The 13,415-nt window shown below is 41.9% G+C and overlaps 1 protein-coding gene across 3 annotated transcripts in view; it reads right to left on the bottom strand.

The window, feature by feature from the left end:
• ZNF423 (zinc finger protein 423) overlaps window positions 1-13,415 on the bottom strand; it is a 230,792-nt gene that overhangs the window by 177,424 nt on the left and 39,953 nt on the right. For all 3 annotated transcript variants that reach the window (XR_004242572.1, XM_032121819.1, XM_032121820.1), the window contains exon 2: window positions 10,826-10,885. Coding sequence is in view for 2 of the 3 variants with exons in the window: in XM_032121819.1 (XP_031977710.1) it covers window positions 10,826-10,885 (60 nt within the window). In the remaining variant the exon portion in view is untranslated. The remainder of the gene's footprint in view (window positions 1-10,825; window positions 10,886-13,415) is intronic.

The following is a 13,415-nucleotide window of genomic DNA, read 5'->3' as shown; positions in this document are numbered from 1 at the left end:
CCAAGCTAAAATGTGTACCTCTAAATCCATGTTGTTCAGCACCACTCAGACTAATGTCATCCTGACTCACATGTTTACGCTTTTACTGCTAATTGATTTACTCCTTCTGAAGGAGTTGCCTTGAATAGGAGGTGTCCCTTCTTTCTCCCCTTACCACCCCCCCCCCCCCCCCAGCTTCATTACAACCCTGAGCTGTTGCCAAAATGAGATATTGCCTCATTTTTGGTACCATGCCCTTGAAGGCATCTTATTAGAAAAGACCATTTCTTAATTAACATTTTTGATCTTTAATCTATTACACATCCCTTTAATCCCATACGGAGGAGCTTTTGGCCCACTTCCGCAGAGTGGCGGTGGGAGGCAATAGACTTGGCAATTTGTGCTGAGGGCTCTCTCCCAGCTGGGCTCCAGCATGGCCAGCTGCAGGGCTGGCTATGCTCTCACTGGTCAGCAGCAGACATTTGCATTTATTATTTTATTGCCTTTTTTTTTTAATATAGACTTCAGAGAGCCACTGCTCAGTATTAAAGCCAACAGGCAGAATGGCAAGCTTGTGGGTGAGATCAGACCTCAGCAAGTGGCTGTCAAGCTCTTAAAATAACCAGCAAAACTCTTAAGTAGGAGATTTAGTGGATCACCAACATGTGAAGTGCTAAAGAAAAGTACAATGTTAAGTCCCTCACATCATTTTACTTGCAAATAATTACAGCAATTACAATGTGCTAACTGGCAATTAACATTACAGGCTTCACAACTCACCAGAATTTTTTAAAACACGCTGTGGCCCTATGTAAATTGTCTCTTTGGTATTTCTGAGTTGGTGGCTGTATGAGCTAATGGCTACACATTAGCTCAGCAGATCTCGGAACAGAATTGCCCACGTGCCAGATAATTTAATTAGAGGCTTGATCTTGTCAGAGTTATATGCAACACAGACTGTTTCCAGGCAAACTGTGTGGGTTTTTCTCTTTAGTATTTTGTAACTGTCTAATAATTTCTGCTAACAAACACCAAAGCCATCCAAGGGAGAAAGGAGGCATGGGTAGCAGCACACACCAACAGGCAGCACTCCAGTCCCAAGTGCGAGGAATTCAAAAATATGTAGAGCAAGACACATTGAGTGCCTCTTCCACGTACACCCCAATCTCCTGCCAGGTCTCCGCACACATCTATTAAATCTTCATCGCACTGTTACTCAGCCCCAAAGAAGACAAAGGTCACTTGTCTCCAAGTGAGAGCTATAGGGTATCTCAAATCTCATTATAAATGGTCCCATTTAACAGTTTTCTCATTTGAATTTATACACAACAAATGCAAGATTATGAGATAAGCTTGGTTTATTTTGACAGTGACATCGTAATTCCTTGTAGTGAGACTGGAAAAAGGCTACTTTAGACACCAAATGACAGAAATGCAAACATATCTTCTATTACAGCCTTAATTTCTGTTTGCTACACATTTTTATACTACAGTAACAATACTTGGACTCTTGGTCCATGATAAGCTAAATAGCTTAAGACAATTTAACCAAAAATACCATGGTAAAGGCTACAAAACTTTTACAAGTCAGTTCAATGTTGAGCGAGACCCACTAGAGGTCCCTTCCAACCCAAATGATTCTAGTTTCCTGTACTGAATAAGCAAAGATTTTTTGGGCAGAGCATCATAAATTTCATGCATTTCTTCACTGCAGAGTTTCATATCAATGTTCTTAGCGCAGAATGCAAAGCAGTGCAGCTTGTTTATTCCATTTATTTTTCTTCTTTTACAACCTTATTTATAAAACCCCATTCTCACCACTGCCACGATTTATTTTTTTCTTAAGAAGAATGATTACTGGGGATCCACCACTGTGGGTACAAAAATGCTGTTAGTGAGGATCTTCTTGCTATTTTCTAAGTCCGTGAGAGATTTTTCTCTCTCATGGAAGAGGTAGCAGGGAATGTAAACAACCAAGCCACCTGCAACCTTGAAAAGTCTTGTTTATGGTATAGTGGAAAATATTTTGATAATGGATGTTTTAGGATTTTGGCCAATCACCCCCAAGGGGTGGCTGGTCCTTTGTCCAATTAGACTGTGAAGAAAAAGTCTATAAAAGAGTTTGTAAAATAATTAAATAAATCAATCTTGCTGCACAATTCCTGCTGCTGGATCTTCTCCTCCTCCTCCTCCCTATGGCTGCGGGACATGGTGATATACCGTAGGAACCAGGCCTGCGGTAATATCTGGTGACCCCGACGTGATCTGCACTCTCTGACGTGTCCTGCTGCTGCGAGCCAAGCCAAATTCCTCCAGAGGTACGCTGTTCCCCTTCAGCCCCGGGACCGGGAGGTCCGACAGAACTGAGAAATGGCGAACAGCGGCTCACAGAACGACGCTGTCGTACTGGTCTGGAAAGGTGTGTTTAGCATATTGCGCACCTCCATTCCTGAAAACTCAGTTCGGGAATTATTAGACTGGGCTACTTTAAAAGGGATTTCCACGGACAGAGATACTACCCTAGACTTTGCCTCATGGCAAGAACTCGGATGCACTGTCCGACACAAGCTCCCAACTGGGGAGCCGGCAGCGTTAGAATTATACAAAACCTGGCAGTCGTTATTTATCCTGCTGACAGCCCTTGCTATCACACACCACCGTGGCATTATATTTTATTGATTTTTCTTGTTTAAACAACAGGCTAACATAATATATTCTACTATTCTTGTTCTACATTTATTCAGGCTGGAAGCTTTGAGCTACCAGTTACAACTGCAAAGTATAAACTAGTCAAAGGAGAACAAGTTTCTGTGAAAACGAAAGAAATTGTTCACCAGGAGGCTTCTGTTCAACTCTCCAGCTGTCTGCTTTCACAAAGGTGAAACCCACTGCAATTGCTTCCTACGACAGCATGGTTTCATTCTCTTCCACTCCTACTAGCCAGGAAAGGTAGATTTGGAAAAGCAAAGTCACTGACCTGCAGAAATTATTCAAAGCAAGATGGGCTGGCAAGTGCCCATGAGTTCCGAAGCCAGAGCCCTTTGGGGAAGGTCAACCTGCAGTATTGTGCATGCTGCATAATGCAAAGTAGTGTGGATAAGTGGCACAAGGAAGGCTTCCTACTAGGTTGGGGGGCTTAATTAGCATTTGCAAAGTGCTTTGAGTTCCTACATAAAAATATTTACTGAAATAAGCTCTAGAAAGCACAATTTTCCTGACCATTCTGTCTGCTCAAATCTGCAGATTAGCAAATCCAGAGTGCAGCAGAATTGGATCAATTAGAGATGAGAAGGATTTATCAGGTGATCTTATCCATCTCTCTGCTAATGTAAGACCATTCCTACAGTGTAATTTCAAGCACTTTGTCCAGTCTAGTTACCAGAGTAATGGAAGATAATACCAGACTATTAGATCCCACTACCTGGAAAGGTTTCCTGATATTCAGCCCAGCATTTCCTTTGCTTTACCTTAGCCCATTACTCCTAGTTGTGTCCCTGAAAGTTATTGTAAACAACAGATACAACTTTTATTCAAAAACACAAAAAATGGTTATCTGATCACAGCCCTTTGCTTGGGCAGCAAGGGAGAACAAGGTAGTGCCGCTGAAAGAAACACAGGAAGAGATGAAGAAGATGGGAAGGTACTATGCTGTGCCTTCCTCGCCTCCACTGCTCACTCCAGCTCAATGGCAGATCCTTCAGCAGGATGTTCATGCCTGGGGGAGACCAAGCAAGCCCTGGAGAGCCAAGAAAGCTGCTCCTGATGATCCACCCATGAAAGTGATTGACCTCCTTCAGTCAGTGCTAGGAAATGAAACAGTGTTACAATCTCCTACCAGATAAAGTGCCAACAGGCACACCTTTAAATAAAAAGCACCATTTGTCACAGGGACAAAAATCCTGTTATTCCCTGCCCACCTCACAACATCAGTACGCAACCCTTCGTGCTGGTGGCATGTTTGTATCTCTGGCAGGATGCTGCTGGTAGAAGACCCTATGGGAACATCCCCAAAGCCACAGCAACTCCATGCCAGCACATATACCAAGCTCACAAGACTTCAGATGAGGTTATCCCGATGACCCAGAGATACTCCTAGATTTAACTGAAAGCTTGCCACCCATTACCAGTCCTGATGCACTACTGGCATCCCAGTGCACACCAGTCCTTGGGACCTTATCTGCAAGGCCAGGTGGGGCTGTGACCCTGCAGCCTCCAGAAATCCTCCCTTTTACAGATGTAGCTTGTAGCAATTAGGAGGGCTGGCTTTAGGCACTGGGAAGCTGGGCACCAAGGACATGCTGCCATGCACTACACTTGCTCAGCTTCCTTTAAAGACAATGCATGTTGGAAAGCTGGTCTGTTTAAAAAGTCTGGCAAGGGGTGGGTGATGGGGTAGGGGGAGCACTCGATAGCTCACTTTGAAATGAGCTTTTCTTTCCTCGCCTCTTGTACCATGGAAATTAATTCTCCTCCTCTGTGCTATTGCTATAATTTTCCCAATTAACATTTTTAATAGTAAGTATTTTCTAGGAAACGCCATAATACACAGGTGTGTGCTTCTAATTTAAATACTGACACCCATGCTGTGTTCACATCTGAAGATTGCTCCTTCTTGCCGGAGATTCCCTCCCCAAACAAGAGGGGAACACCTACGGCGCCGCTCCACCAGAGATGCCCGGGCAGATTGGCGGGGCGGCTGTTTCCATGGCACACGCACGTGTTGGGGCCACGCTGCACTGCGTGCGCTGACAAATCCCATTTTTATACTTCTCCTTTCCCTGAAGGTGCTACAGCTGTGCAATGTTGGCTGGACTTCAGGGACTCCTGGGAACCTCCCTGTCACTCCAGCCAACAGCCTCCTGCAGCCTCACATGCCGCTTCCCAGGAGCCCAGGAGTGCTGGGAGCAGAGGCTTGCTCACAGGAAGCCCTCATGACTGCAGAAACAGAGTTGTGCCGTGAGCTCCTACAAACAGAGGAATCTGGAAACGGTTTACAACTACTTATATTGTTTCTTTTTGTATTATCCAGCTACAAAAATCTTGTGCAAAAATGTCTAGGATGTTCATCCACCACATTATCTGAGTATCAGGTACTTTCTATTGCTTCATCTTCTGTTTGATAAAACACTATCAAAAGTACTTTCTTTAAATATGTATATAAATATATATAAATTAGTATTTATCTAAATATTAATAAAATATTTAGATATTGGTAATAGTAAAATATGAATGTTAAAAAATAAATTTTATAATTAGGAAAGGAGAATTGTTTTTATTTTCTCTTCTAAAGGACACATTACAATGTGACACCGTAAAAATCCACACTTTACCAAGGAAAATAAAATTTCAACTTATAATAAGTGGGGAATGCAGTAACCTGAGCTGCAAACATTCCAAGCTTTATTTCTTGTTTGCATTTTTTTGGGTTCTGGATGCTTCCAGAGCAGATCTTTAAAATTTTGAGAACCTCATACTGTACTGACTGGGCTGCATCTCACAGGTCAATGCAGGGACAAGGATGCCATTTTTAAAACCAACACAGCAAAGCCAACCAGTTGACATCTCACAGTATATTAAAAAAAATATTCAACTAAAAAAGTTATCAAAGTCTCTTAAGTTTTTTTGCTAAATTCAAAAATTTATTTCTTTGGAAATCTTTACCCAGTGTAATCAGTATCTTCTCATACTGATTTACCAATGAAATCAGCTTTTAGAAGATATCTGAGCTTGTAAAGGTACTCAGGACAGGTAATTTCAGAGTACTTGCAAAATATCAAGTTTCTAATGTGCTCTGAATTGCAACTGACCTTTCCAGTGCTCTGCAACAGAGATCACGGAATTTCACGTTGTGTTTTACAGCATTCTGCATTTAGAATTTAAATGAGAAAATCCGATCCATGTAGGAATAGGGAAAAACAGTTTGGTGTCTGTGGAGTCTCTCTCTTCTGAGCACCCTGACTTGCTGCTGACACAGCCCATGTCCACAGGCAGAGGGCAGGGACAGCCCTGGATCCTGGGACACCACACAAGGGATGGGGCTCTGTGAGGATGGTGCTCTTGGTCCTGGGCACCAGGCAGTGAATCATGCAAGCCCAGGGTGCTGGAGGAAAGCTGAGGGGGCAAGCAGCTGCGTAGGCAAAACAGGCCTCCCCAAGGGGAAAGGTGAGGTGGGAGAACACATTTTCTGTTATTTATCTCAATAAGCAGAAAATGGGAAAAAGTTAAGACAAGAATACTTGTGGCAGTGAGTCTCTGTTTGCTTCATGAGACCCCAGCTTCCCCAGGAAGCCAAAATTAAACCAAACTCTAAAAAACAGAGGAGAACAGAAACCCTCAACACTGGGAGCAGACAATGCAGCACCGGGATCAGAAGACAGAAAGAAGAGGAGAACAGAGGGAACAGCCAGGAGGGAACAGGCAACGCGAGCCCCAAGCAGCAGAGACAGCATTAAAAACACCCCAGCATGGGCTCTGGTAGCCCTGTGGAAAAAATAAGTCTCCAAATTGTGTCAAGATGCTGCTCTTCTAGAGATACCAAGTGAAAATTTTGATTTACATAGCTGGAAGATGCCATGCAAAGCATAAGAGAGAGGAAAAGGAGTGACCACAGAGTGGTTTTATTTTGTGGTTCATTTCTGAAAAGCTGCTGCTTCCCCTTTTCTTTCCCTTAAAGGAGGGAAACTTCAAAAGAAATTGCAGAAGACAATTAAAAATCTAAAGCAGTGTACTGTATAAAAAAAAGCACAGGGGAGAAATCTTAACAGAAAAACATCAAATAGCTGTGTCCTAAAATGTTGTGTTTTGGTTTTTTTCCCCGTGCTGTGCTGTGTTAACATGTCCCTCACACGTGTGCCCAGCTGCTGCTGCGAGCTCAGTGGCAGGGACAGGAAATTTGGAGCTAATGGGGAAAGCGGGGAATACCAACCTGTAATTTATTTTTATGATTTCTGGAATGTTATAATTGAATTACACTAATGTTATGTGCTAATGGATGGTTGGGCACTGGGAGGCCTTTCCTGTTGCAAACACTGCAAAGAACACCCATGCTCTGCAAACACTTGAGCACAGAGACAAACCCAGTGCTATTTGTCCCCAGCACTGAGACCACAGTCCACAGTTCCCTATTTCCAAAACTCTTTCTTGATCAGTACTGTAACACATTGCTGCAGAGAAAAACAAGATACCTTCAGCTACCTCAAAAGCAGACACAAAAAAATTAGGCTTTTAGGTCTGCAGGCTCCTGAGGAGAAGACAGAATCTGCTCTGTTTGCCCCAGACAATTCAGCCAAGATTCCCTGGGGCCTCACAGTCAGGCTAATGAGAAACTCCCCAGCAACTCCCATATAAAATGCTTTCATAGGTCTTTAAAATGCCTTAAATTCTCTATATATTTACTAAGACTTTTTACTTCTTTAAAATGTCCCTTGTTGCTCCTCAAGATAATACCCTTGTGACGTATTGCAACAGAAATGCAGCATTGTCTGACCGGACCTTTGTTTTGCAAGTCTTGAATCTTATTTTCATCTTGGCCTCGAAGCAGCTAGAACTCCTTTTGCAGAGCAGAGGTGGGCACTTGCCTGGCCCCCAGCAACCCTGCCCAGTCCACCCCCAGTGACACTTTTGGAATAGTACAGACAGGCTGCAAGAGCTGCATGTGCTGTTAAGGGGGGGAAAACAGGGGAAGGAGTACTCAGATACACAGCTCCTCTGGAACAGAAAACATCACTGCTTCTTACACAGCAAAACACTCCTGACCATCTATTTAACAACAAACTAAGTCCTTGGATTAAGAGAGGAAAGGAAAAGCTTTTTTTCTTCCTTTTACATTAAGGAAAAAATGTTTACAAAACTTGAAGAGGAAGGAAATTTGCTATATGCCCATTGTTAAACAGGACTAGTGGAGACTCAGATTATTCACCCTGGTGCAAGGGTAGCCTCTGCGTCTATGTTTTCTTGATTCTCTAAGTTATTATGTACAGCCTTTAAGTTGTTGTCATTAAAAAAAAAAAATACACTATTTCTAGCTTTATTTGAAGCACTGAAATAAATTCCTCAGTGCAACTACACCATGGGTTGGATTCCTGCAAAGCATTTTGCCTTTGTAGGTTTCACCAGGAACAAGCAATTACATGAGAGAAGACAGCAACTTGTGCACACACTCTGCCAGAGAAAGAAGGATGGTCCTGTACCAAGCCATCACCAGACAGACCCATCTGAGCACAGCATTTCCGTTACCATGGTGTTCACAGCCAAATTTCCATGAGCTGCACTAAGCAGCTCCCATGAGCAGCCCCTTGCCCAGTGCCATGATCTGGTCAGGGATGCACAGGCTGTGCACCCTCAGTACGTGTCAGGGGCAGAGAAGCCCCATCAGGAGACACCAAGCTTGGAGCTCCATGTTTGGCACACCAAGGACATCAGAGCCACCTGGACATTTGGCACACCATGGTCATCACAGCCACCTGGACAAGACCCATGAATGCAGACTCAGCTCGTGCTTACAGAAAAAATTTCCAGAACGGCTTCTACTGGTTAGACGAACAAAATAAAATACAGCAGCAAAAGCTCCTTTTCTCCCCACAGATGCACCTATATAAATATTTTGCTAGTAGAAAAATATAAATATATATTTTTAAAAAGTTTAAAGTTTACATTCTACCGGTAACAGCTCTTGCTGTTCCTACATACCACCCAACCCTGGGACCATGACTCCCCCAGCCCACAGCAGCTGTGCAGAGTGCCAGCAGAATTTTTCAGAAGTCATTTTGTATGTGTTTGCACACACACAGAGATGTACAAACACATACAGGAGAAGAAGGGAGAGAAATATGTTAATTTGAAACATCTGGCAAATGTTTCAGAGTTAACAAGTCCCAGGTTTGGCCTTTTGGGTTTTTTTTTTCTTTTGGGGGAGTCAAAGAAGGGGAGGCAATTTTGTCATTTTGGGCCAAGGAAGGAAGGGGCATGAAACAAGAAATTGAAGCATGTTTTTTCACCCTTTATTGAACTTCAACATCACACTACTGGAGCTAATGCAAACAGGAAGATCATAAAAGAACATAATGAAAGTCTCGCACACTGGGACTGAGGGACTGGTTTCAGTTACTGAATATAGCTGTGGAGCCACACCACACAAGAGCCAGTGACTTCATGCAGCCACACCACCACAAAGTTGGGCTTTTTAAGCTTTTTCTGTGTAGTTCCTCAATCACATTCTAGCCTGCAACTTGTGTCTCATGTACTGCATCCTGTCTTGACAGGATATGGTATTACATCTTTATACACATACAAGATTGACATCTGTAGCTGCTAAATGTATTAAGAAAAAAATCCCCCAATTAACACACATTTTCCTTAAGCTGCCATAAATCATGCACACAATACATTCTATCCCACATCCGACATCTTGAATGAGAGCTATAATTGTGGGAGTAAATGAAGAAAAATGGAGACTCTACTAATTTGGTAAAAGCCTTCCACAGTCTGTCTTTTACTTAAGGCATAGTCACCAACAGAAATCCCAAATTAACTCTGCTGTGCACAGAAATTTTTTTTTTGGTCATTGTTTTGAACCTTAACCTATTTTGAATTTAATACACTTCAAGACTCGTGATAGATAACACCGGTAACTCCACTCCACTGCTGTTTGAGATGAAGGTCAAGCAAGAGAGCTGGCGAGCGCTCTTTTCATGCACCGTTAGCTCCAGGCACAAAGGGGCCTTTGACATCACAGCTGGGGGTTTGCAGCAGCAGCAGCAGCAATATTTGCTATCAAAGACTAGTGGAAACACAAACCCCTCCAAACAGCCAGAGTGCCCAGAGAAGATGCACCCAGTGCAACTGAGAGCACAGTGGGCACAAAGTGAAAGGCCACGAAGTGCCATGCAAAGGCAGTTTGTGCCTTCGAGACCAGACAGATGCTCACTTCAGTAAGAAAGTGCCTCCTGGGAGCCAGTTTCCCTGTGACTCTTACAAACCCATCTAACCGGGAATGCAACATCATTGTTGGTTTTCACATTACCGCTCAGTTTCTGAGCTGTTTTCATGTCATTGGTGAGCTTTTAAGAGAATACCATTGCACAGTCCAACGTGCAGAGAGCACAGAAATAGACTTACTGGCTTCAAAATCAAAATTATTCTAAGCATTTCATAAATGTTAAAAACAGGCAGCAAAATATCTTTACATGGGGCACAGTGACTGAGATGTGGCTAGTTACTTTAAACACAATCTAATCTGACATTTATCCTCATGCTTGTATTACCAATACATATTACACAGACAAACTTGATTTATCCTGTTCAGTTTCTTGGGCCTCTCCTTATTCAAATTATTGACCTAACACAGATGAACAAGCCTCAGACACATGTTTATTACTGTCAAGCAGACCAAAAGCTCGTTCAAATTTTAAATCTTTCTACCATGGCGATGTACCACTTTTATTCTCCAGCCCTCACAGTACTTTCCAATTTCCTCTGAGAGGAGAAATACACACATTCCAGTTGAGACCGATGCTTAAAATTCCTATTAAAGCAACTTTTATGTAATTAGATTGGAATGAATGTGTAACAGTGCCCATTGCAGAAAACTTCAAAGTGGTTATACTGGAGAAATCACAACCCGTTTCAGTGTGCCCACAAGAAGAAAGAATGGCTCTCTGGAGGATAAGAGTATATTAGTCTCTGTGTGTAATAGATTTTATTGACCATATGGAACTGATATAAAAATTGTGTTGCAGTGGGTAGTCTTGGATTTGAGACAGGAATGTGACATACAAAATACAGTTCCTGTAAAAAGCCTGGCAGCTTTCTGGCAGTTTTTGCAATCAGAAGAACCTAAAATATTTACCTGATTGAGTCACTGACGAGTCCCAGGTCAAAGCAAAATCTGAAGATTCACCCTCTTCAACTGAAAAAGAATAAAAATAAGTTGTGATTGCTAAAACAAACCAACTGGAAAGCAAAGTCATCAGAAAACTAGGTCCAGCATGACATTATGTATTAAAACAGACTTCTTCACTGCTGAAAAAGAACTTACTGCTTTCTATAAAATAATTCAGAAGATAGAAATTTACTAAAGAGATTTTTTTCTACTTTTTAACCTAAATATGGGACTTGTGTTTGCAGTTTATTCCTCAACAGGTAGCAGTAAGTTCATGTGATATTTTAATAGATGTTTAAACACCACTACCTGGTAAATGTTCACATTTGAAATTCTGTACATTTACAACTTGCATGTGCAAAATTGCCATTGTAAATATAGAGGTTGTTTTTGAAATGAATGTTTCAACAGATCATAGTAAAGAGCTGTCCTGTGAAGGGAAAATTGCCTGGCTTATGTCATCCTAACATACTAACATATCAGCCATATTCAGAACCGAGTAATATCTTCACAGTTTTTCAGAATTAAAAAATACTATTTTGATATAGAACCACGTTCTGTGATATGGCAGTCACAAATAACTGCTTTTAAGGTTTGTTGTTGCTGTGAAAGCTGTCAGAGCCAGATGCTCAGCACTTGCAAGTGATGTAGCTAAAACCTTCTACCTGTTAAGAATTATAAAAACCACTTGATTCTTACATTCTTAAAAATAACTAAGAGAACAGCCAACAACAAGCTGGGTAAAAAAGTGCCTGATCCTGTTGCTACTGAAATCAGTGATAGTTACACTAATATCAGAATGGGCATTTAAAAGTGATAACTGCAGAAACTCTTCTTCTGAATTGCAAAAATTTATCATCATCACCTGCCCACTCTGTCACCCTGACACCAAACAAATCTAAATTATAAGTCTTTTTTTTTCTGATTAAAATTATTTAGTCCATGCACTGAACAATCTCTCACCCTTTCATCCATGTTATCCTGGATTCAAATGCACATTCTGTAGAATTCTGCAACTGGAATCCAAACCATATTGCAAGGCCACAAGCACAACCTCTGTTGACCAGCCCTGTACACTCAGGCCAACCTGCTCCAGTGAACACTGACATTTGCATCACAAGAGTCTTGATTTTATGCTTTCATCGCAGTTTTTCCCCCCATCCACTGTGGAATTCTGGCATCAAGTTGATGTTGGTGATAGCATCATATGGCATTAGGAACAGAGAATATAATCTACATAGGCAGTGCCTTGAAAAATGTAACTTTGTCTTCAAACCATAAACAAATTTGTGTTCCATAGAGGGGAACCACTCTGGTTTTCTTAAATCTGCGTGTTTAGTAACGGAGAAGCATGAAATTCAGCCGTTTCTTTGGAGAAATTATACTTGAGACTTGGTTAGACTTTTTTCAGAGTCTATGTTAGCATAAAGGCCGTGTCACATAATATTAAATTCGAGAATGACAGAGAAAAAACAAGAGGCAAAGCTAGAAGCTTATTGAAGCCATTATTGGTCCTATTCCCTGATGGTGGCAGAGGCGGCTTGGCTGGTGCGTGCTCCCTCCTGAGGGCTCACCTACCATTTTGTGCTCTGTAAGCCACCATCTTGTTCCCATTTTGACCCATCTCATAACAGAAAAACTCTGGACGCAGTTATCCAAAATACCACTTCAGTCTTACACGAGTGCGTGTCTCATTTTAACATCAAAATCTATATACACCTGGGAGGGTTTTTGCTCCAAAACTAAATAAGCCAAGTTGGAAATTCATGTACCTGACTCAAAACAGACAAGGGGAATGTTTTAATTTTATTTTATCCTTGACTGCTTTTTGGTTGTTTTGCTTGGAGAGTTTTTTATATTACTACTTTTATGCTGAGGTTTTTATTTTTTCTTTACATTTTGTCTTGGAAAGATTTAAAAAACCCAGTCTGCTAAAAATACATAAAAGAGATAAATTTGGTTCTAGTCAAGGAGTAGTATATGGATCTGCACTGGTCACTGACAATTTTAGCAACACACTGACTTTCATGTTGGTCAAACACCAAAGACTGCTCCAGTCCTTGAGCTGCTCTAGGGCAGCTGGCTCCAGCACGTAACAAAACCATGGTTTTTGGAATCCCTTAAATGAGGGCAAAGGTTTGAATCAGCCTCTGTTGGCATTGATTTGCTTTGCTCCCTAATGACTGAAAAGGGGACAGAGAACTTACACGTGGAGACAACAGCACTGAAATTCACTTTATATTATTGCAGTCATGGTTTCAGGTTCTCCCCCTCTACTTGCACAGACCCACCACAGAGCTGACAGTGCTGCATATCCATGGAAAGAGGAGGCCAGTGGGATGGAGCCTCCTGAGCTTAGGCACAGACACATCGCCCTGCAGCTGCTGCTCACAACACTACCACCACCTTTCCCCTTACTTTTTCCTTTAACTCTTTTAAGCAAATATCATCTTTCAGAGGCTAAACCATAAGAAAAAGTAACAGCCAAGTCTATTCCAAGAGGAATTGATTGCAGTATCAACTGACTCAAGCACTTAATCCTCACCTGCCCATCCAC

This window comes from Corvus moneduloides, chromosome 12, assembly GCF_009650955.1.
Source record: "Corvus moneduloides isolate bCorMon1 chromosome 12, bCorMon1.pri, whole genome shotgun sequence".
Taxonomy (NCBI): Eukaryota; Metazoa; Chordata; class Aves; order Passeriformes; family Corvidae; genus Corvus; species Corvus moneduloides.
This window is presented reverse-complemented; position numbering and strand designations above follow the sequence as displayed.